The 23,478-nt window shown below is 41.8% G+C and overlaps 1 protein-coding gene across 1 annotated transcript in view; it reads left to right on the top strand.

The window, feature by feature from the left end:
* PAPPA2 (pappalysin 2) overlaps nt 1-23,478 on the top strand; it is a gene marked incomplete at its 5' end in the record, with an annotated part of 152,127 nt that overhangs the window by 83,204 nt on the left and 45,445 nt on the right. Inside the window, 3 exons of the mRNA XM_081948792.1 lie at nt 9,521-9,656; nt 11,346-11,556; nt 20,412-20,583. Coding sequence (XP_081804918.1) covers nt 9,521-9,656; nt 11,346-11,556; nt 20,412-20,583 — 519 coding nt within the window. The remainder of the gene's footprint in view (nt 1-9,520; nt 9,657-11,345; nt 11,557-20,411; nt 20,584-23,478) is intronic.

Genomic DNA, 23,478 nt, shown 5'->3' on the forward strand with positions numbered 1-23,478 from the left:
ATTGCAATTGCTTCATCTTTACCCCCCAGCTAGATATTCCTAAAGGGCAACCAAAATAATGTTTAAAATGTAGATTTCATTTTAGACATTTAATATGGTAAACAATTCTTGTGAATGCTGACATCCAGGTCTCTTTAGTTGAAGGATTCTTTGGCTTGTTGTTGGACCAAATTGATGCCAATGACAGGTTCAGAGATTCCCATTCTTTGATTTGATGTTATCAACACAATTAAGCAAATTTCTATAGTCAATGAAACAGAGAAGTTCTTTTTGGTGTTTGGCTTTCTCAATTGTCCAGCATGCATCAGCAATTGTATCTCATGTTCTTTGGCCTTTTCTGACGTCTCCTTTTCAATATAGGGCTCGAAACTGCATTGGATGATCCTAAGGATAGTTTTGCCTCCATACAAAATTAATGGCATTGTACAATAGTTTCCATGCTCTGTTAAGCTTCCCTTTTTTGATATTGGAAGGGAAAATGACTTCTTCCAATATGTTGGCCATTGTGGTATTCTCCAGTAATGCTTGGAATAGTTTGCTTAGAACTCTTACTGATTCTTCTGTTGCTTGCTGTATTTCTGTAGATATTCTATCAATTCCTGTAACCCAAGAATACATAGAGTGCTGATCTAACTTGTGAATAGGGAATATATTATAAGGTAACCTGACAGTGGACATCTCTGTTCTATTAAATTTTAGTATATGGTATTCTGTTCATTTTTTAAAAAAAATTATTTGAATCTATTGCTATCTTTTCTTTTAACATACCAGTTGAGGGTTAGAAATTCCTTCTGAGTTTGGCGGTCTTTTGAAATACTTTGTTGTTTCTTTCTTTTCTGTTTCTATCACCAAAGTCTTTATAAATGTCATGGTAAAACTGCTAAACGGTTATCTGAATTTCTTTGTTAGGTCACTTCCTGGGAACTTGGTTTTGATTTCTCTTCTCCACTTGGCAATTTATGCTATTTGTTCTGACATCCACTTTACTTTCTCCTGTTTCTTGGTCTTGGCAGACTTTTTTCACCTGCATGCTTAACAGCTTTTTTTATTTCATTGTTCCAGAGTTCCTTTGGTCCTCATCCTATCAATGAGGTTCAGGGTTTTAAAGCCATTCCTGATGTTTTTGAAAATGTCGGGCATATGCTGAAAATTATATTGGCTTTCTTCTTCCACTTTAGCCTATCTTGGAATTTTCACATGAACAATTTGTGATCTGTTTCACGGTCTGTCCATGGTCACATCTTTGCTGGTCTTCTACCTTATGCCAATAACAGAATCAATTTGATTTCATTGTACTTCATCTAATGATGTCCACTTAAACAATCATTGTTTTGTTTGTTTGAAGGCTGTGTTAGCAGAAACTGGTAAGGCAGTCTCCTGGTTACTGCTTCTTAGTTCATACAACTGAATTAAGTTTTCTTCCTTACTCTTTCTAGCTTTAGCATTCCAGTCTCCAACCCCAAGCAGTACACGTTACTTGCATGTTCTGCCATTTTGACATTGACATAAATTTGTATAATTATCATATTAAAAAAATGTCTGCAATCCAGTTGATACCATTCGGTCATTATACCTAAATGCTGTCTTTCTGACTATGAAAGCAATAATATTACTTCAGAGTTATTCAGACCCTGTACTGTAAGCGGTAAGATTTTCTGACTGAAAGTGTCCAATTGCAGACTATTTCAGTTTGCTGGTGCCTAAGATATCAATGCATGGTTGATTTGTTTCACTGTTTACTGTGTTGAGGTTTTTCTGCATCATGATTTTTACATCCCATTTTTCAGCTGTAATTCCTTACAGCTTCAGATTTTCTTTTTTTTTTTGCATATTAGTATCAGCAACTAGGCATCTCAAAAGCTTTAATCTTAGCACATCATCAATACTCTTTGATCCTTAGCTCTTCCTCAGTAACGTATTGAGTTCCCTCAGTTTGATTACATCATTTGGCACACATATTGTCAGTCTCTTTATATTGTCCATCTATGTAGGAGGTAAAACACAGGAATGGTATTGCTTTCTGCTGAAATGATACTTTGGTCATTGCCTTTGAAGTGATTGTCCACCTTCATCATCTTATATTGCTGCTGCCCAATATTGTGTCCCTGCTAGTTTAGCTACACAACTGGTATAACTGTCATGCCTTGAATGGACTTTGCTGGAAGTATTCTTTAATCAGCTCTCCCAGGAACAACCTCATCCTCTTACAATGAGGCAGAATAGTATGAAAATGGAGAAGAAAATATGTTGAATGTAAAATGAATGTGATAATAAATAAATAATACTTCATATTATTGTCAGATAATACATATTATGTCAGGATATACATACTTTTAAAAATTTTTTATTAAATACTTTTCTATAAACAATGAAATTTAAAGAAAGTGGAGAAGATAATGAAAAAATAAAAAATAAAGTGCAATAAAGAGAAAAACAGAAAAGAACGAATGAAAGAAAAGAAACTACAGGATTTCTGACATTCTTTTCAATAGATTTTAACAAACCAATATTATTCCCTTCCTCTTAACTATTCCAGAAATCCCTTCATCCCCTTATTTCTCATTTTTTTTTCTATTATTACACCCATACATGGGTTTTAGCAAACTTTTCATAAAAGTGTTCCAGGATTTTAAAATTTCTCTGTTGTTTCCTCCCTGACCAGTTTTGCCATTTCCACTAATGTAAGCTACCTACCTGTTAGATTGTGGGTTTTGTTTTTATTTATTTTAGCAGATTTACACTCCAATAATATTTGGAGGATAATGCTACTTCTATAGTATGGATGAGGGTATACACAATAAAAATTCAGAGACCCATTTAATTGCGGTAGTGGCTAAGATAAAATTACCATTCATAATTTTCATTATTACAATGGAATCACTCATTAAGTTGGCATTCTTGATTTAGATCTTGATTCTTTCAAACAAGTGAATGGCTTATTTTATAAATTACATACTTCTGGCTTCCATGATGCATCTCCAGAAATGACCTAGAAATGGTCCTGAAGAACAGATATGGTTCTGAACCATATGTTTAAAATTAATATGTGGCTAGTGTCCCCCAACTCTACCCTATTGCAGCACAAAAGTGAAAGTATCACTTTGTGGGGGTTCACTCTCTTACCCTAGTCTTGATCTGCTTCACAGGGGATGTTCAGCCATGGAGAAAATAGATAATAATAACCGCTGAATCAGAACAAGAAAGAACATTGTTTAGTAAACTAGATTGTGGGAATCAGAGGGCTTCCCAGTTTGAATGTCTGGAAATTCTTAAGAATGATCCTTGATAACTTTCCACATGGATACTGAATACTGAAGGATCAAGCTAAATTTCAGATGCTGATAATTGAACTTTTTCTGAAGTGGGTCCATGAAAAGCATTTCCTACCTCACTTATTGGGCTTTAGTTTTGCTTATTTAAGGAAACATATTGCTTAACATTAAAATAATGTTGATGCATTTTCTTATATATGGTCCGTTATTGGCTGGGCTTTCCTGAAAATGAAATAGGGAGTTAAATTATGACCCCTAATAGCTCAGAGTTCAAACAATAATTTTGAAGAACAATTAGAAAAGCCAAACTAAATAAACTCAATTTCAGATTTAAATAGAAAAATTCTAGGATACCAAGAATGAGTCATACTGTGAAGAAGAGATTCTGTTTTTTTCCAGTGTAGGAGGGGGAGTGGTCACGTGTGGGTATTCTCATAGCCTGATTGGTCCAAAGACTGAGAGCAAACGCTTAAATACTCCTGCTTTCCTTTCCTTCCCAGTTTCCTCTCAGTCTTTTTGGTCCAATCACTTGAGAATCTGTGTGTAGGTAGGAAATCATTGAGTTGTTTGTTTTTTCTCTAATTTGGTCTGGATTTGGCTAGTTGGGCATTTTAAATCGTTTCCCAACAATTTTAAATTTGCAGCTGTGGCCCAAGGGACAGTTTCTGCCTCTAGGTGGTTTGGGGGGGGGGCTCTTGGGGGTTCCTGCCTCCCATCTGAGGGTGCGGAGCCTAGCCCGACCCCCAGGACTGCGGGGGTGCCGGCTCTGGGCAGCTGCAGCCGCGCCGAGGCGTTTGCTTTTGAATAGGAGCCTTCGGCGCCATGAGGCTTCAGCAGCGGCTAGGGAAGCCGCTGAATGCTGGAAAGGACGGTTTTTCGCTCGGGTGCGATATTACAGATTGAGACGAGCAGGCGAGTGGGGGGAGTGCGTGCGGGCCTGCCGCGAGGCCCCTGGGTGCCGCCGAGTCGTTGCTGCTGCAGCCGGAGGCCGGAGAGCCGGGACATGCGGTTTTCAGCCGTTTTCCTTGCCGCGCTTGTGTCCGGCGGCCATCTTGGATCACGCCACGTGCGCGCAGCTCCCATTGGGCTTGGAGAGCACTGAGGCTTAGTCACAGGCGGGCGGCCTGCCAGAGGCTTTGCTGCAGCAAGGGTCCAGGCTCCGAAAGGGCCTACAGCGGCCTTCTGTTCGCGATCCCCAATCTCCTGGACACATGAGTAAGGCAACGGAAAGGGACGCGGTTCTTCCCCAGGGCCAGGCCGAGGGCCCGGCAGGAGGGGAGCAAGCCCAGGGGGCCAGGGATCCCTCGGGTGCTCCAGGGATGGCCCAGCAGCCATCCAGGGCCTCCACCAGAGAGGAGGCAAGGAGGCATAGGGCATTGGAAAAGACCTTTGCCAGAGCCGAAAGGCAGGCCAGGTCTGCGGGGCGGGCTTCAGCCAGCAGGTCTCGTTCACCCATCAGGCCTAGATCGATCCAATCCTCCCCCAGAGGATTCAGCCCCTCTTCCCCCTCTGTTTCTCCACCTAGGTCCCATAGGTATTCTAGGCGGAGGGAGTCTCCCTCCCCTTCCCCCTCTATCTCGCCAAGGTTAGCAAGGGGAGATGAGGGGGATCCCTTGGAGGGAACGTCCAGGGATCATGGTTCCTCACTCAGGCTGGCCCCTCAAGGGCCTGGCTCTTCTTATGGAGGGGGGGAGGATTTGGAGCACCTCCCAGAGAACATTAAGAGGCTTATTTCGACTGCTATTACTAGGGGCATTGCACAGAGAGATAGGGGTTCCCTTTCTGCTAGGTCTCAGTATAGGGCATCGTCTCCGTCTATGGTAAGCGAGGCCTCAGCCTTGGGAGAGGAGAATCTCCAGGGTATGGGGTTCTCTGAGGATGAGGAGACTGCTAGGCCCGAGAGTCCTCCGCCCAAGGGTCTCTTTCAACCGGCCATGTTCAAGATTCTTCTGAGCAAGGCTAGAAAGACCACCAAGGTGGGCACAGGTGATCCTACGGTTCCTCCTCCTAGGGACCCGGATATGGCCATGTTTTCGAACACGGCCACTAACAAGGCAGAGATTCCGCCCCCCCCCTTTGTTCATGGAGGTACTGACCAACCAGTGGTCCCACCCCTCCAATTTCCCTAATCCGGGGAGCAATGACCGTCGCTTCTATAATGTGGAGCAGACTTTTGCGAAGGCCATTCAGCTGCCCTCCATTGACGCCCCGGTGGCCACCCTGGTCTCCTCCTCCCCAGTGGTGTCTGGGGACGCGGCTGATAAGTTGAAGCCCGAAGACAAACGGGCGGAACTTACCTTGCGAAAGAACTTTAATGCCACAGCGTGGGCCATTAAGGCGGTGGCTGCTGCGTCATATTTCAACAGGGCTACGGTCATGTGGCTGCACCAGCTCCAGGATCGCATTCCGATCCAGGACGAACGGTTACACCAGGATCTGTTTAAGATCATTGCGGCTGCCCAATTTTCCACTGATGCGACCTTGGACACGGTGAAGTTCGCGTCTAGCGCCCTGGCCACTTCGGTGACTTCCTGCTGACTACTGTGGCTACATAATTGGCAGATAGATAACAAGGCTAAATGGGATCTGGCAGCCGCCCCGTTCAAGGGCCCCAACCTCTTTGGGGAGGCTCTCGACCCGATTCTTGTCGAAAACAAGGACAAGAAGAAAGTCCTCCTGTCTTCTATGAAAAAGTCAGAGAACCGGTCTCATCCTTACCGCAGGCAGTCTTATAGAGCCTCTGCGTTTGATCATCAACAACACTTTTCTTCCTTTAGGTCGGACAAGCAGTTTTCGCGGCAGCCCTATCAAGACCGGAATAGGTTTCAGCATCAGTCCCGGCGGCCCTTTTGCGGGGGGCGGCGAGTCGTCCCATAGGCGGCCACCTGTCCCTCTACGTGGATCGTTGGGACGACGTCACATCAGACACATGGGTGAGGTCCACAGTTCGCCAGGGCCTCAGGTTAGAATTTCTCTCCACACCCCCGAACTCTTTCAGGTCGTTCCCTCCGTCTTGGAGTCTGGAGCGCCGCCGCCTGATGGATCAGGCAATCAAACATCTCCTGGACATTCAGGCGGTGGAGTTAGTTCCCCGGTTGGAAAGGGGACTGGGCCACTACTCCAACCTGTTCATGGTTCCGAAGAGTTCGGGGAGTTGGCGAGCAATTCTGGATCTCAAACGTCTGAACCGTTTCTTGGTGTACAGACGCTTCAAAATGTCTTCACTCAAGTCTATTCTTTAGGGCATCAGGAGAGGGGACTTCCTGGCTTCAGTAGACCTCACGGAGGCCTATCTTCACATCCCGATCTTCCCGTCTCACCGCAGGTTCTTACGGTTCTCGCACGGGAGCCAACATTATCAGTACAGGGCTCTTCCGTTTGGCCTGGCCTCGGCCCCCTGCACCTTTATGAAGGTGCTGGCGGCGCTGGCGGCGCACTTTCGGGCCGTTCCAGTGAGACTTCAATGTTACCTGGACGATGTCTTGGTCCAGGCGGGATCCCTCCCGCAGGCGATTTCAGACCTTCAGCTCACCATCCGGACTCTTCAGTCCCTGGGGTTCTCGGTAAACTTCCCCAAGAGCTATCTGTCCCCCTCCACTGCATCCTTCATCTGGGGATGGTGATAGACTCGGAGGAGGGGGTGGTGCGCCTATCTCAGGACCGTCAGGACGGGTTGCGCCAGTTGGCGGAAAGGGTCCGCGTAAGTCGGTCCATTTCTGTCCTCACGTTATCACAGTTACTGGGCAAGATGGTGTCGTGCATTGGGATAGTGCCGTGGGCCAGGCTCCACCTCCGCCCTTTGCAGTGGGAGCTCATTCCGTTCCAGAGGGGCCAGATGAGCAACTCTCTCCGTGCTCTCCGCCTCCCGGCGGGGGTGCGGACATCCCTGCGGTGGTGGACGTCGCCGGCCATCCAGATGGGCTGTTCTTTCTGGGAGCCGGAAAAAGTGACAGTCACCACGGACGCGAGCCTGTTCGGGTGGGGAGCTCTGGTGGGCTCCCGCCTAGCTCAGGGCAGGTGGACCCAGACAGATCTCCGTAACAATATAAATTGGTTAGAACTGAAGGCGGCCAGACTCTCCCTCCAACACTTCCGGTCCTCGGTGGAGGGCCGGCACGTGCTCCTTCTGACGGACAATGTGGCCGCCAAGGCTCACATCAATCGTCAGGGGGGGACGCGGTCTCGGGCGCTCTGGCTGGAGGCTCTGAGGCTGGGCGCCTGGGGGGAGAGGCACCTCTTGTCCTTGGTCTCGGAGCACATCTCCGGCCTCTCCAACCATCAGGCGGATTGGCTGAGTCGAGTCACTCTGGACAATGGCGGGTGGCAGATCCATCCGGACCTCTTCCGGAGGATTTGCCAGTGGTTTGGCGCGCCTCTGGTGGATCTCTTCGCGTCTCCAACGAACGCGCATCTGCCCCGGTTCTTCACTCATTTTCAGTCCCGGGGGGCGGAGGGGACGGACGCTCTCAGGAGCAGGTGGCCAGCGGGTCTCCTGTACGCTTTTCCCCCAATTCCGCTCATCCCGGGGGTTATCAGGAAGGTGGTGGCGGAGAAGGCTCTGGTCATAGTGGTGGCCCCCTTTTGGCCCAGGAGACCTTGGTTCGCGGATCTCACCCAACTATCGGTGGCTCCTCCGTGGAGGATTCCACGGGAGGAGGTGGTCTTGCGCCAAGGGGTCCTGATCCATCCGGAGCCCCAGTGGCTTCATCTGACCGCATGGTTGTTGAACGGGGATTGTTGAGGGCGGCCCAGCTGTCTTCTGGGGTCATCCGTACCATCGAGGCTTCCAGGCGTCCGTCCACGAACCGTATCTACAATTCGACTTGGGACACGTTCGTGAGGTGGTGCTCCTCTCATCAGATCTCTCCGACTAGGGCCACCATTCCTAATGTTTTAGATTTCTTGCAGAAGGGCTTAGAGAACAGTCTGTCACACAACACCTTGCGGCACCAGGTGGCTGCTCTATCTTCAGTTCTGGGGGGAGTGGGGTCCCCCTTGCTATCTCATCTTCCTCTGATCAAGAGGTTTCTTAAGGGGGCGGCTAATCTCCGGCCTCCCCCTGTTCACAGGTTCCCCACGTGGGACCTGCCCCTGGTCCTCAGAGCCTTGACGGGGGCTCCGTTCGAACCGCTCAGGTCAGTTCATCTCAGGTTCTTGTCCCTTAAGGTAGTTTTTCTTGTGTCGATTACATCCGCTCGGCGTATCTCGGAGCTGGGTGCCTTATCATCCAAAGATGATCTCTGCCACTTTCATACTGATAGGGTAGTACTTCGGCTTGACCCTACCTTTCTTCCGAAGGTGAACACCCCGTTTCACAGGGCTCAGGAGATTGTTCTGCCGGACTTTTGTCCGGGGCCGTCTTAAGATAGGGAACAGCTCTGGCACCGTCTGGATGTTCGTCGGGCCTTGCGCATTTATCTCCGGCGGACGGTGGAGCTCCGTAGGTCGGAGGCCTTGTTTGTTTCTTTTCAACCTAGGACCTTGGGGGCTAGTGTGTCTTCGGCCACCATTGGCCGTTGGCTGCGTCAAGCCATCCAAGAGGCGTATGCGGCGGCGGGGCATCCCGTTCCCTCAGGGATAACGGCCCATTCCACTAGAAGTGCCGCGACTACGGTGGCGTGGGCCACTAGGGCCCCCCTTGAGGACATCTGTCGGGCCGCCACTTGGGCGTCCCCGACACCGTTCATCAGACATTATCGTCTGGATTTGTTCGCTTCGGCGGATGCTTCCTTTGGAAGAAGAGTGTTGCAAAGGGTGGTAGCAGATGCTCCCCTTGGACCATAGTTAGTGGTTAGGTTATCCCTCCCTTGGGACTGGGCTTTGGTATGTCCCACACGTGACCACTCCCCCTCCTACACTGGAAAAAGAATGTTGGTCTTACCTGAACGTGTCTTTTCAGGGTAGGAGGGGGAGTGGTCACGACCCGCCCTATTTTTGGTGTTGGGGCCAAGGGGAGCCTGGGGTCCTCCTGGGGAGGGAGGTTGTGTTGTTTGTGTTTATTGTTCCAGTTCTGCTGTTCGCCTTTGAGGAAACTGGGAAGGAAAGGAAAGCAGGAGCATTTAAGCGTTTGCTCTCAGTCTTTGGACCAATCAGGCTATGAGAATACCCACATGTGACCACTCCCCCTCCTACCCTGAAAAGACACGTTCAGGTAAGACCAACGTTCTTTCTGTCGTTTTGTGACAGATCTGCTGTTTTTGCTCATGCCATAACATACTCAGACTTTGCCATGTACTGGTGTTCTTCAGGTGTGTTTCAGCCAACCCAGAATGGCTACTTCACTCTTTGTTTTCCTGGCAACTGTGGGCACTTCCAATGGGGACCATCTCAAACCATCCATGACAATACACTTGGGTGACATCAATGGTCACAACCATTTCCTTGGTGAGTCTGTAAGTGATATACTAAACATTTAACTAGGCATTTCTGTGATGTTAACACAATGTTTTCCTTTCTTTCTTTGCTTTTGTGAGGAACAATGCATTAATAAGATGGAAAGGATAATTTCCTTTCTTTATTCCCAGACAGCTTCGGGTAATTTAGTAGAGTAAACACCTCTTACAAAATGTAGAGGTCTCACTCCCATCCTCAGGCTGGTGTTTAAGCCAAAAACACCAGCCTGAAGTTGGCGAGTGAGACCTCGCCGAAACGTTGCCAAGACAATCTCAATCTTACATGGGAAAAGACCCGAATACAGCAAGACCAGCATACCTACACCCGTGAAAATCTACATATATATATATATATATATATATATATATATATATATATATATATATATATGTGTGTGTGTGTGTGTGTGTGTGTGTGTGTGTGTGTGTGTGTGTATCCATGTGTTTGTGTGTGTGTGTGTGTGTATATATTACACACACACACACACACACACACACACACAAACGTTATGTATCATAAGGAAACAAAACATTGCTTTAATTCAATGTTCTGTGTTATATAGGTCATTTGATGTTAAAGGGCTGCCTCATGTCAAATCACAGATACTAGTTTTGAATAACCCTCCCTTCCCCTCCAAAAAAATAAATCTTCAAAGCTTGCAGGTCAGAAAAAATTCTTAATTTAGAATTTGTTCTAAAACAAGTTGGTTTTAGTTCCAAGTCATTTTATGCTGAGGAACATTCAGGGGTTTGAATACCTGCAATCTAAAATATCACTGCTCAGCAGAGTGTGTGCCTGCCTACTTTAATTCTATGATGCTTTAGAGTTTAAAACAAAAGGATTTTTACAAAGAGGCACTTATTTCCTGCTATCTGATTTTTAAGTTTCCTACTTTTCAGAATTGTGCTAATATCTTTGCCTGTTTAGGATCCTGTGACTGCCTATTGTCCAGAAGCCCATTTCTTGCAGAACACTATAAAGTCTGGTGTGCCTTTATGGGCCTGGCCGCATATCATTCTAAATACATGAAAAACCACATATTTATTGGAGTGATAGATTGGTACCATAGTAGCACAAATAATGTTTTTCAGAAGTGCTCTAAATGGTAGTTTGAAAACTATTTAGCTCTCAGTATGAATTCAAGCTAAAGATGGCAGTCAAGTTCTCTTGTGACAGAAACTATTTTTAAAGCACCCAACTCCTCTAGATTGGAGTGCAAGTAAAAAGTGAGTGTCACTTTCATCTTACAACACTATCCCTGCTACTTTAAAAGCATCTTTCCCAGATGTGGCTCTCTTCAAATTTATTGATTCCTAGATGGCAGTTGAAATCCCAATGTATCAAATTAGGCAACATTAACATATTGTTTCTCTTCCCTTTCCCTCTATGAAGAGATGGGACAGGAAAAGACCTTCCTGTCCCCCATCCCCCCCCCCCCCGCACTCTTATTCTAAAGTACCATTGCTCTGCATTGAGGGAAAGAAAAGAAATGCTGCTATGGAAAAGTTGTGAAGACTATAGCTCTCCAAGCTTTATGGTTTTCCTTCCACCCTATGGTAAAATTCTCCCTTGCGCCCCCCCCAAAAAAAAATTCCAGGAACTCTTACCTATTTTTTTTTAATTTAGAGATATTTCACCATGATTTTTTTAAAAAAAATATTTTCCTTTAATTTCTCTCAGCTACATCAGAGCTGTCATGTCAGCAGAATCCCCTGGTCATCAACATGACTGGAAAAATTGCCTCCCACCAAGTCACCTATGCCTTGTTCAACTTCTCCTCTCTCTCGGTGAGCATCTCTGCAGTGGCTTTGCGAACCCATTTGCCATTTGACACTTCCAGCCCAAGTAATTGCCTCCCAGAGCATGAAGGTCATGGCTGCCAGAGACACAGGTAATTAGATGTTTGGGATAACACATGGGCCTCTTAATTATTACTGCAGCTGAAATAAAATTTAGCACATTTTAAAAATCTAAGCATTGTGAAAATAGAAGTAGAATTTTGTTCACTTTGTTTCATCCCTATAATGTGAAGATTTATTACAACATAAGAAGAATCCTGCGATATCAGGCTAGAAGCCTGATATTTAGTCCAGCATTCTGTGTCAGAAGTTGGCCAACTGGATGCATTTAGATGACTGATAAACCCAGGTTAAAAAACAGTAGGATTAGGATGTTATTTCCCAACAAGCAGCATTTAAGGCGTTCTATTTAGAGTAATAAATTGCTGTAAATATTTTAAGCCACTAATTGCCTATACCTCTGTGAACCCTTTTCAAGCCACCCACATTAGCTGCCATTTAACTGTACGTTATAAAATATTAACTTCTGATGGTTCTGAATCTCCATGCATTTTGTTTGTGGATGACCTCAATTACTAACATTGTGAGAGAGGGAGAAAAGCTCTCTCCATGTTATCTCAGCCATGTGTGATTTTGTGTTCTCATTCACCCTTGTTCCAAAATAAGAGCTCCATCTACTAGAGTTTTTCCTCACGGGGAAACTGTTCCACCCTCCCTAAACATTACACAGTTTTGTATCTTTTCTAGTTGTATAATATTCTTGAGGAACAGTGACCAGTATTGGAGGCAAATGGACTTTCATCATAGGTTTGCATAAGAGTATTATTACATTGGTGGTTCCCTTCCTACTGAGCGTACAAGTTGCCCCTTTTATAGTAGCTTCTGTCTACTATGGCTCCAAGGTATCCTTTCAGGTCAGGCAGGTGAATTCTGGATTATTTGTGCAATAAATACACTGGTACGTACTGTATGTACAGAATGTATGTATGCAAATAGTTTGATAAATTTTGCCATCTATGCTGGTAGATTGAATTTGAAGTTCAATTCAAGTTGAATTTTTCTCCATATATACACTGTGCCACTCTTCCTTGGGGATGTATGTGGTTTCCTTTTCAAATTCTGACTAGATTTACATCTTCAGATTTTCTGTAGAAATCTGCAATTATTACAAATTCTGCTGAAGATGTTCATAACATAATACATTCTTGAATAAGTCATATTAATTGCAAATAAATTTTAAGTAGCTTACAGCAACCTACACATTTTTCTGCTTTCTCCAGGTTCTTGTCAGGACTATGATTTTAGGTGTGGAGGTTTTGCCACACATGCAGCACTGTTAGACTTAGTTAACTCAACTCAACTTGGTTGGAGTTTACTTCTGAATAATGGGCAATGATATCAAAAAGTTACATGTGATGAGTTTTGCTCCTGTAGTTGTGTGATCTGCTCAGGCAGTAATTCCCATGCCAATGACATATTTGGAAGGCTAACTAATACAATGGAAACAGTTCTTGAGGTTGCAATTGCGGCACTTCCTTACTCCATATTTATTAAATAAGATTTAATTGGAGAGCTGTATCCCATCTTTCAATCAGGAGCTCAATCTGGGTTACCTAGTTCTCCCACCTCTTGTTTTTACCCTACAACCACAGCCCCTGAAGTAGGTTGTGTTGAGAGAGAGCCTCTGGTCCAAAGTCACCCAATTGCCTTCATTGAGGATGAACTTGATCTCCTACCTGTAATTCAACCCAGTAAGGACTACATCATGCTAGTTCTCTTATTCTTTAGCTTTGTTCTTAATGCTATCATTTTAAACAGCAGATAGTATTTTTGCATGCTAGAATGTTGTGTGAATTTCAGAGAGGGCACATTCACAGGACTTACTATAGATTAGATTTTGCATGTGATGTCTTTAATAATATTTCAACCTTCAACTGCTGTAAGATGCTGCAACAAAGGTCTAACCATTTCTAGAGCATTTGTTACAATAAGGTATAATGTTTGTAACTTCACAGTTAGTTTTGGGATACAATTCAACTTTTTTTAATTTTTAAAACTCTTAATATTTTAGGATCATGAACCCGAAGGATTAATGTGAACATAATGTTGCCTTGATGATAAGCTATAGCAGTGATGGCGAACCTTTTTTGGCTCGCGTGCCACAAGTGGGGGGAGCGCAGGGGGGTCGAGTGCAGGCGTGCCGCGCCCATAATGCAATGCAAAACGCGCGACCCCCCCATTTATACATGATTTTTTTTGCCCTCCCCATGCTCCAGGGGCTTTATAGGAGCCTGGGGAGGGCAAAAAGAGCCTCCCCCCGACCCCCCGGAGGCCCTCCGGAGGCTTCAGGGACTGTCCAGAGGCTTCCCTGAAGCCTTCGGAGCGCTTAAAACCACCCTCCGAGCAAACCGGAAGTGACTTCCGGGTTGCTCGGAGGGTGGTTTTAAGCGCTCCGAAGGCATTAGGGAAGCCTTGGACGGTCCCTGAAGCCTTCGGAACGCTTAAAACGACCCTCCGAGCAACCCGGAAGTGACTTCCGGGTTGCTCGGAGGGTCGTTTTAAGCGCTCCGAAGGCATTAGGGAAGCCTCAGACGGTCCCTGAAGCCTTTGGAGCGCTTAAAACCACCCTCCGAGCAAACCGGAAGTGACTTCCGGGTTGCTCGGAGGGTGGTTTTAAGCGTTCCGAAGGCTTCAGGGACGGTCCCTGGAGCCTCCGGGGGGGGAGGCTCTTTTCGCCCTCCCCAGGCTCCTATAAAGCCAATGGAGCCTGGGGAAGGCGAAAAATAGCTTTTAAAAAGATGAACTCAGCTGGCCAGCGCGCGCATGCGCGCTAGCCAGCTGACAGGGCAGCGCCTTGCGTGCCCTGACTAATGGCTCCGCGTGCCACTTGTGGCACACGTGCCATAGGTTCGCCATCACGGAGCTATAGCCTCATGGTCTGAAGCTAAGACACTGTCATTGCTCAAAACAACTGAGGGACTAGCTGTGAGGCTGGGCTTTGAAAGAGGCTGCTTCATAAGACAAGTGTCCCATTTTGAGATCTTTGGTTTAAAGCAGGGGTGTCCAAACTTTTTTCAATGAGGGCCAGATTTGATGAGGTGAAATGTGTGGGACCGACTATTCAGCCTTACATTCTTTGAACCATTAACATTAATTGCAAATGAACTATTGTATGAAAGACTAAACAAATAGCTCAGTTGGGGAGAAGAGGCTGCGGGCCGCTCAAAATGGGAAAATGGGCCGCAATTGGCCCCCGGGCTGTCCTTTGGACATGCCTGGTTTAAAGAATTGCTGTCTGAGGTCTCTGGGTTTTTTTATCTTAGTAGCTAGAATCTCAAGAGCTCCAGCTAAGGATCCAGCTGAGTCCTCCAGTTAATCTCTGGGGGGAGAAGCAAGAGAGGGAATTTTATATTGCGTAAAAAGCTATGGCACATGTCATTGCATTATAAAAATGGCTCATGAAGATAAAGAAAACATCATTTTCATAGATATACTATGATCTCAGTACATTTCATTCCAGGGAGTGAACGTTCTGAAAACTGAAATCATTAATCCAAATGCAAGGGCACAGAGTCACATTGACAGGTCAATCATTCATTGAGAAATTGCACAGGTGTAGATCCAAATTGCAATGTAAATGCATTTCTATATTGTAAAGAGATATTGTATATTGTACTCTTGCTATATGGCTGGTCTTAATATTATCTGGATGTTTGAAGGAGAAGGCTAAAAGGATTTTAAATGATTGATTGCATCTAAAATTGAGTTGACGCATTTCTCTGATAGAGGAGGAGATCTAAATAAATCTTATCTAGAACAGGAATAAGAGAAAAAAAACTATGGTCATCTATGAAGCATATACAATCAGTAACTTAAATGAGGTTCGTAACATTTGCTGATTAGGTTTTGGGAATGCTAAACATATTTTCATTTTTGTACAAGAATTTTTACACATGGCATAATAGGAAATGCTTACTTACTTTAGTGGTAAACCTGTCTCTGTGTTAATCTGTTTCTGGCTGCAGCTGGAAGTTCTCATGGTACACATTTAAAAAAATAATCTACAAGTATAACTGTTGGGAAGAAATAGCTTTTGCATAGCCTACTTCCTGGTTGGCTAATTTGTATAATTATATAATTGCAAGGATGGGCGAACTTTTGGTCTCCTTGGATTGCAAAGTACTTTGTGAGGGGCTTGGAATTGCAAAGTGGTGGAGTCACATTATCTGGTGGTGGGACTGCATTTGGGGAGGAAGATTTTATTTTTTTAATTGTGATATTTTATGCTTCAGTACAGTACTGAATGATTATCTGATTCCTAACTCAAAGTAGTAGAAAAATGTGCAGCCATAACAATTTTTGTCAAATCATTAACCATCAATTTATAACAATATTAATAAATAAACAATTTGATATGTTTATATATGGAAAAAAAACCAATTTCCTTGGACTAGTTATTCCTAGAACCCAAGATATTAAATACACAGGAAACTCGGGTAAATCCCCGGTTTCTATAAATCCTTCCCTAGAGGGTAAATATGAAATTAAGCTCCATTTGTGTAGAACAGTAGAGTACTGTATGTATATGTCTATAATAATTGCAGTATAGGCTACTATATGCATAAATACACATTAGACATAATAAATCGTCAGCATGTAACAACAACCATCATATTTCCTTGTTTTATTCTGTCTTTATAGTTTTTTAAAATATATATAATTACAGTAATAATGATAACTTTTTATTTGCTGTTTTAGCTTTGTTGTACACTGCCCAGAATTGCTTTTGGTGAGATGGATGGCTATACAAATTCAGGTTGTTTTCTGACAAATCTATGAACAGTCCATAATGCCTCCCATTGTGGTATAGTCCCTAAAGTGTTGAACTAAGAATGGGTAAACCCTGATTCAAGTTCATCATTAGCCATGGAAATGGAGTGCATGCTAGTCATTGTTTCTCAACTCATCTTACATAATCCCCAGGTAAACTTTCTTGAATTCCTGAAGAAAAGGTGGGATAGAAATTGACCAAATGAATGAACTTATTTCTAACATGTATAATAACATTGTCCAGTCTTGGAATAAATCTTCATGACTATTAATAGATGCTTTCTAAGAGAGCTGATAAAACAATTCAAGGACATTTATAGCATAACTTACAAGTGTAGAATTGGAAAAGACCTCCAAAAGAGCAGACAAAAGGATATTTTTGTTTGCATTTTTGTCTTGGACATATTATTCAAGAATGTCATTGTTAAGAACATGAAGGAGAGGATACCTTCCATTTACTCAGAACTTGATTTTACAGTTTTGGGAAACACTCGGGAAAGTACTAAAGCTTGCCCAAATGGGTTTTGAAAGATCGGTTTCAGTCCTATAGCCTACATCTAAGATGAAAGGGTTGATTTTTAAAACCCTAACCAGATTATGACCTCCCTATTCAAGAATATTAAAATTTTGTCAAGAGTTTTTTTATTTTTTATTTTGCAGCCCACCATTGGTAATAGGGAGTACCAGAGGGAGTTTGGGCTGTGGTGATATTTTGTTGCCATTTGAAGAGTTCGCTCTTGTCTCTGGCTATGGAATTTTATAGACTCCAGTTACAGTTATATTAAATTCTTAACTATTAATTTTGTTGTAGTTTATTTTTCTTGTTTGTGCTCTACCTCCTCGGAGTCATTGCAATAGGGCAGATGATTAATATTTAAATAAAATAAAGAACTGAAATCTGGATTCTGGGAATAAACAATTGAAGAAGAATGTTGTTTTCAGAAACTGAATCTGTGTTTCTTGGGGGGGAAAATGCTTGTAAATTGCCCGAAGAAAACTTTTTGTTTTAAAGAGTGGCTCATATATTTTTCAAGGGAGTAAGTTGAAATAAATTTTGATGGCTGGTTTGTGTTAGAAGCAAGTGCTGAATTTTTTTAAAAAAAGGAAAATGCTCAACACACACACACACACAGGCACACACCCCTCCCTTCCACTACTTCATTTTCTTGTTTATATTTTAGGGGCCTTTTTCATAAATTATCTTTTGCTTTTCATTTTAATTTTTCTAATTCTTCAATCCACTCTTTCCTCTTTTAATACTGTTCCTCTTTAGCATTCAGTTTCAATAACATTTTGTAAGCATAGAGTTATTGAATGTTCAGTGAGCTCCAGCAGTTTGTAATTAATGTTGAAGTATGAAAAATCATGCATTTTATGTCATGAGATTTGTTATGTCTTTCGCCTAGAATCAATGGTTTGTGAAAAAGTACCCTTGATTTTTTCTTTATCATTATTTTTAAATAATGTTTCTTTGACAACTGAATAGCTAATACAAACAAAACACTTTTTGTTCATATGCTGGCCATGCAGATGGAATTTCTTTAAATCATTTTTATTAGGGACACAGTGGGATCTTTAAATACAACTTTTATGCAGGATGGGGTGTTGGAAGGGAGGAGATAAGACAAATGCTCACATAATACAGAAAGTTATTAGTAGAAGAACGATACGCTATGAACCCAGCCATCCAAACCAAGCCAAAAAAGGAATATTCTGTGTCATATGTAATTAAGAGAAAATAGTAGAGTTTCAGAGAGATGAGAAAGACAAATATTTATGGTTATTCAGAAAATAGCTGTATACATTTAGTCCTGAAGTTAAGAGGTTCTGGATTCTCAGCCATTTGACCTATGGAAGACTCATGAACTATCCAAAGGTATTTGAACTGCTGCTGTTGTCTAATAATCTGCCAATCATTTGATTTTATCCACTGTTATTTTCAGAACTCAAGTCAGGCATCAGAAAAAGAGGCGTGAAAATGTAAATGGACTTTGAATTGTGTTTCCTTGAACAAATTACCTGTGGTGTAGGCATCTTTCATTCTGCAGACAGCCATCTCCCATATTTAAGCTAATAGCTCTATTTCGTTTAAAAAGGCAATCCACTAATTTTTGGTAGTTCTACAAAATGACTCTTGAGAACAGTGCTAATCCTTCAACATAAGGAAGTTTATGTGGCAGTCCAGCAGAATTGGTGCTAAGTATATATTATCCTAACTGGAATGGGACTGTTCCCTCATACCCTTCACCACCCCTTTTTCGCCCCCAGGGTCCCACCCTCATCCATTCACCTCTACCATTTCACCTCCGCTGTTAGGCCCCCAGCTGTTCACGCCAATGGGACCCGGCCTCTTCAGTCCCAGACTCTTAGTCAGGGGCCAGTTGGCAAAATACTGTTAAATACTGTTCACCCTGGGCTTTTGGGTTCAGGTGATAGTTCACTGCCAGCCAAACGGAGGAAGGGAAAGGAAGGGAGAAAGTGAGAGAGAGGGAGGGAGAAAGTGTTCCGTGTGGAGTTTCCTCTTCAGGGGTTTGTTTCTCCAGTTGCCTTGGGTCCAAGCTAGAAAATCCTTTGCATTCCCCTCCCCTCCAAAATACACAGTGGCCACAGGAAAGTTAAAATCATGACTTTCTACTTGTCACAATTCCTCAGACTCCTCTTTTACGCCAAAGCTGTTAATATTATAATTACTTTAGTCATATAATCTAACTACATTGTAAAACTCAGTCATATACCCTAACATAGACAAATTCCTTTCTGGCAGTGTTTAACTTTTGTTATTCCTGATTGGCCTATTAACAGCACAAATGGTGTGAGGATTGATCTGGTAGTTTGACTTACGTGCCAATTCCTGGAGGGAATGAGGATGGCATTTATAGAAGAAGGAAAAGGACCCATGATCCAGATCCCAATGTAGGAAGGATACAACTGTCCTCAGGCACATGCTTTCACAGAGGCACATGTGCCACAAATGCCCAACAACCAAATGCTCAAAAGGAAAACACCTGTACAGCAGCACAACACATACACATATTACAATAGAACAAATGCCTATAACATAACAAATTTCTACTTCATGTGATAATACTGATTACTTTTTATTTATTACCATATCCTTCATTTCTCTCCCTTTTTCTCAAATGATAGAATTCTTTCTGTCATGACGAATGAGAGGGTGCATATTTAGCAGGGATAGTTGGAGGACCATGATATTTGCAGGCTTGGTACTTGGTACTTCCTTTGGATAAAGATTCAAATAAAGTAAGCATTCATCTTTGCTTTGTGAAGCAACATGGCTCCCTTCCTTCTGAAAGCAAAACCAAGTCCTGCTCTAGAGAGGTCATGCTAAAAGAAAAAGGCAACAGTATTCTTTTCCTACAATATTGTTCATACTGCTTTGAAGTTCTCTGGCTTCAGCAGGCACAGTAGCTGTAGTATTTTTGCTATGTTCAGGTTGTTCCAGACTGGGTAGCTTTAGTACTCATTACAGTTAGTCCTGAAAATACTTAGCCTAGAGTTATTTTAGCCAGAAATATTGGACTAGAAAACTGGAGTCTTCTAGTTCACCATTTTCCTGAAGCGACTGAGGGCCATTTGTATTGCTTCAACATGGTGAATTGGGTCACCTGTTTGCTTCAGTATTTTTAGTAGGTTGATTTTAATTATTGTTTAAATGCTTATATTTATTTATATGTATCCTGCTTTTCTTATTTTTACAAATAACCTGTGGTGTCCAACATATCCAACACATCTTCTATTTTCCCTACAACAATAACTCTGGAGTTGGGATGGGCTGAGAGAGAAAATGACTGGCCCAAGGACATCCATTTGGCTGTCATGGCTAAGGCAGGAGTTCAACTCACAGTATTCTACTTTCTATCCTGGTGCCTTAACCACTTGACCAAACTGGCTCTAATTTCATAGCTGAGAAGAAATCTGTTGATATAATAAAATAGCTCACGTTGATTTAGGGAGTTTTACTGTTTACAAAACAAAATTTATGTTAGCGCTAAAAGATTTGCTATCGTTGTTTTGGAGCACTATACACTCATTTTTTCTCATTTTATCTATGTGTGTATCTGTGTTTGTACATGTTTCCTCTTTCTTTTCCCAACAGTTGCACCCAACATGCCTGTAGAGAGCAGGGAAGCTGTGTGCTTCCACAGATCCATCATGCTATTCTTGCAAACTGTAGTTCCAGTAGTCGGGGCCACCTAGAATGTGCTACTTCTTGTGAGAAAGGTTTTGTTCTCCATGTTAAACATGGACAATTGCTGCGCCCAGCACAGGTAAGTACAATGGATTTATAAATGTCATTGTAGGTGTGCTTCATAAAAAAAATTTTTTTTCCATTGTATATCTAATACCTGGGGAGAGGAGAGCAGTAGTTGCAACATTAATTATGTGGCAGCGATGCAACCTTGAGATTAAATTCAAATTAAACATAATTTGAAATGTTCAAAAATAATACAATAATTTTCTGAGTGGTCCTTTAATTATAAGTAAATGCTAAAAGATAAGATAATGGAGGAAAATATCTGAAGCAAACATAGATGTTTGAAAAACAGACTTTCAGAATTAATCTCCACAAATGTGCAGATGTTTTATCATTTTATTTTATTCCGTCCATTGTTCATTTTTGATGAAGTCAATTCTGTGTGGTATGGATACGGTTTTCAACCCTTTGAACAGTGAATGCAATATAAGGCAAAAATGGAATTGTGATGGTACCAGTTTCATTCACCCATTGGTTTAAAGATATGCTTTTCATAGTTTTCCCATCAATATGGTATGTTACAGTGGAGTAACTAATACATTTATTTGCTCCAATTTTGTCTCATATTTATACTTTGTAAACACCTGGAGAGGGTTGTAAAGATATGTTTACAGCCTGAATCTAACTTTCTCTTGCAAAATAATTCCTTCTGTAATTTTAATGTTCAGCATAGCTTTTCAATTTTGTTTTAAAATAGCCTTTAGTTTTCATGCCTGGTTTTGACTTCTGCCTTGATTACATTCCTGTATTTTTCTCTCAACTCCCACATTGTTATATGTCAAAAAATATTTTAACTATTGGCAAAAGTTTAAAATCCTGGGATGGAGACAGAAAATATCTCTGCAAATAATAACTAGCTAATTATTTTCAGTGAAAAAGAAGTTTTCATTGTGTCAAAATTTAATTTCTTTGGCTCATTGTGTGTACTTAGTCATAGAATAGGTCAAATTGATCTCTGATGTAGCATTGAGTCAGCTAGTTTTCCTTTGAAAGTTAAATAGGTAGAGTATCATATATTGGCAAAGAAACACAGTTGTAAATTGTAAATTTTATTTCCAGGTATTTCTGGCAAGCCATCAGGTCTCAATGACATTGCCTTCTGTTTCTACTATGGAAGTGATAATAATACTAATCAATTTTATATAATGTTTGTATCTATTACAAATGCAGTACTTTGAAAGTGTATGGAAATTAATAGTAATATTAGTCATTATAGCTGGACATCAATGGATATTGCCTCTGTGTTACCTTTTTCTCCCATTACTATCCAATGACAAGAACTATACATGTGCAAATTAAGCTGACTGCCCAGGCATTTAGTTAGGAACTGTGCATTTCCACCCACTGTGAAACTAAATATTAATTGTCCACTTTATTGCAAAAGTGAATAACAACTTTGCACTTTTAAAATATTAACATAAAAAATATATAGAAAACCATAAAAAAGGAGTAATGGGAAATAGATGCTGTATTTCAGAATTGTTTGATATAAGTAAGCAACAGATAAAAGTCCCTAGAGTAGTCTTTCCCCCAAAAAATTCTGCTCATTGAATTTTGTGGGCATAAGTAGATTTTTTCATTCCAGCTTTTTTTTCATGACCATGGACCATCATCCTCTGCCATGGTTTTCTTCCTTCTGCCCTTGAGTCTTTATGGTTCTTCTTGACACTAGAGGCCTCTTTTCAGCTTGTTTTAATTTTTTTACATTTCATTTTATTTATTATTAAACTTCTATGCCACCTATCTCTTGCTGAGGCAACTCTAGATTTCCTAGCCTGCCTTTGGCTCTAGTGATTTGGGACGATTAAAAAACTATATACAAATTGCAGAAAAAAGTATGAAAACATCCAGGTGTGGGGTTTTTTTTTTTTTGTTTGTTTTGTTGGGGACTGATAAGAAACAAAATGTGCCTGCATATAGAAGGAAGGGAGGGAGGGAGGGACTGTTGTTTCCCCCCTCTGGACACTCTGAATAAAAACAGGCATAAGAACCAATAGCAATCTCAGTTGTCTGAATGCGACCAATAAAAACTTACTTAATTTCCTCAGTCCCGTAGTTCCATAGAATGAATCCTGAAGATAAAACAAAGGCAGCTGATTAAAAAGAGTAATTGAAATTCTAAAGAACGATATTATGCCTAGCTCATTTTGTTTCAAGCTTTATTTGCCTAAAACTATGTTCTTATTAATAGTAAAACACAATGTGAAAAAAAGACTGCTAAAGGATTTCCATTCAGATATTAAGCGTATAATTCATTACATTCTTAAAGCATGAAGAGAAAAAATAAACAAACAAACTTAGATATATTTTCTTAAATAATAGCTACAGCAGTAATATAAACAGCAACCAATATATGAAAATGGTAAAAAAAATGGCAGCTTTTCCAGTTTTTAATGTTATGACATATGAGCTAACTTAATGTGTACTGTACAACCATGATTTGTGACACAATTTTATTTATTTAAACTGAAAATAGTTCTGAAGAAATTGTATAATTGGAATCTCTCTTCAATGGACCCATGCTATTTATATTTCTTTTTCTTGTCTGAATACTTGTTTCTCCTCCCAGTTTGCCCTAATTTCCTTCAGAGATCTATAAAAATATATAGTGTATACTGTATGTGTGGAAAAAATAGTTATTTGCCTTAATTTTGGGGGGACAGGGATAAACAAAGGGAATAAATAGATCAAATAAATAAACAACATACAGGCTAGGTATGGGAATAATAATAATAATAATAATAATAATAATAATAATAATAATAATAATAATAATAATAATAATAATAATAATAATAATAATAACAACAACAACAACAACAACATTGACTAATTGCCTGTTCCTTAAATTAATAGCAGAAGGCCTCCTGAGTTTAGCTGCACAGATAAAGATGCACCATGGCATTGC

The sequence above is a fragment of the Natrix helvetica genome (assembly GCF_964273705.1).
Source record: "Natrix helvetica genome assembly, chromosome: 3".
In the NCBI taxonomy this organism is placed as follows: domain Eukaryota; kingdom Metazoa; phylum Chordata; class Lepidosauria; order Squamata; family Natricidae; genus Natrix; species Natrix helvetica.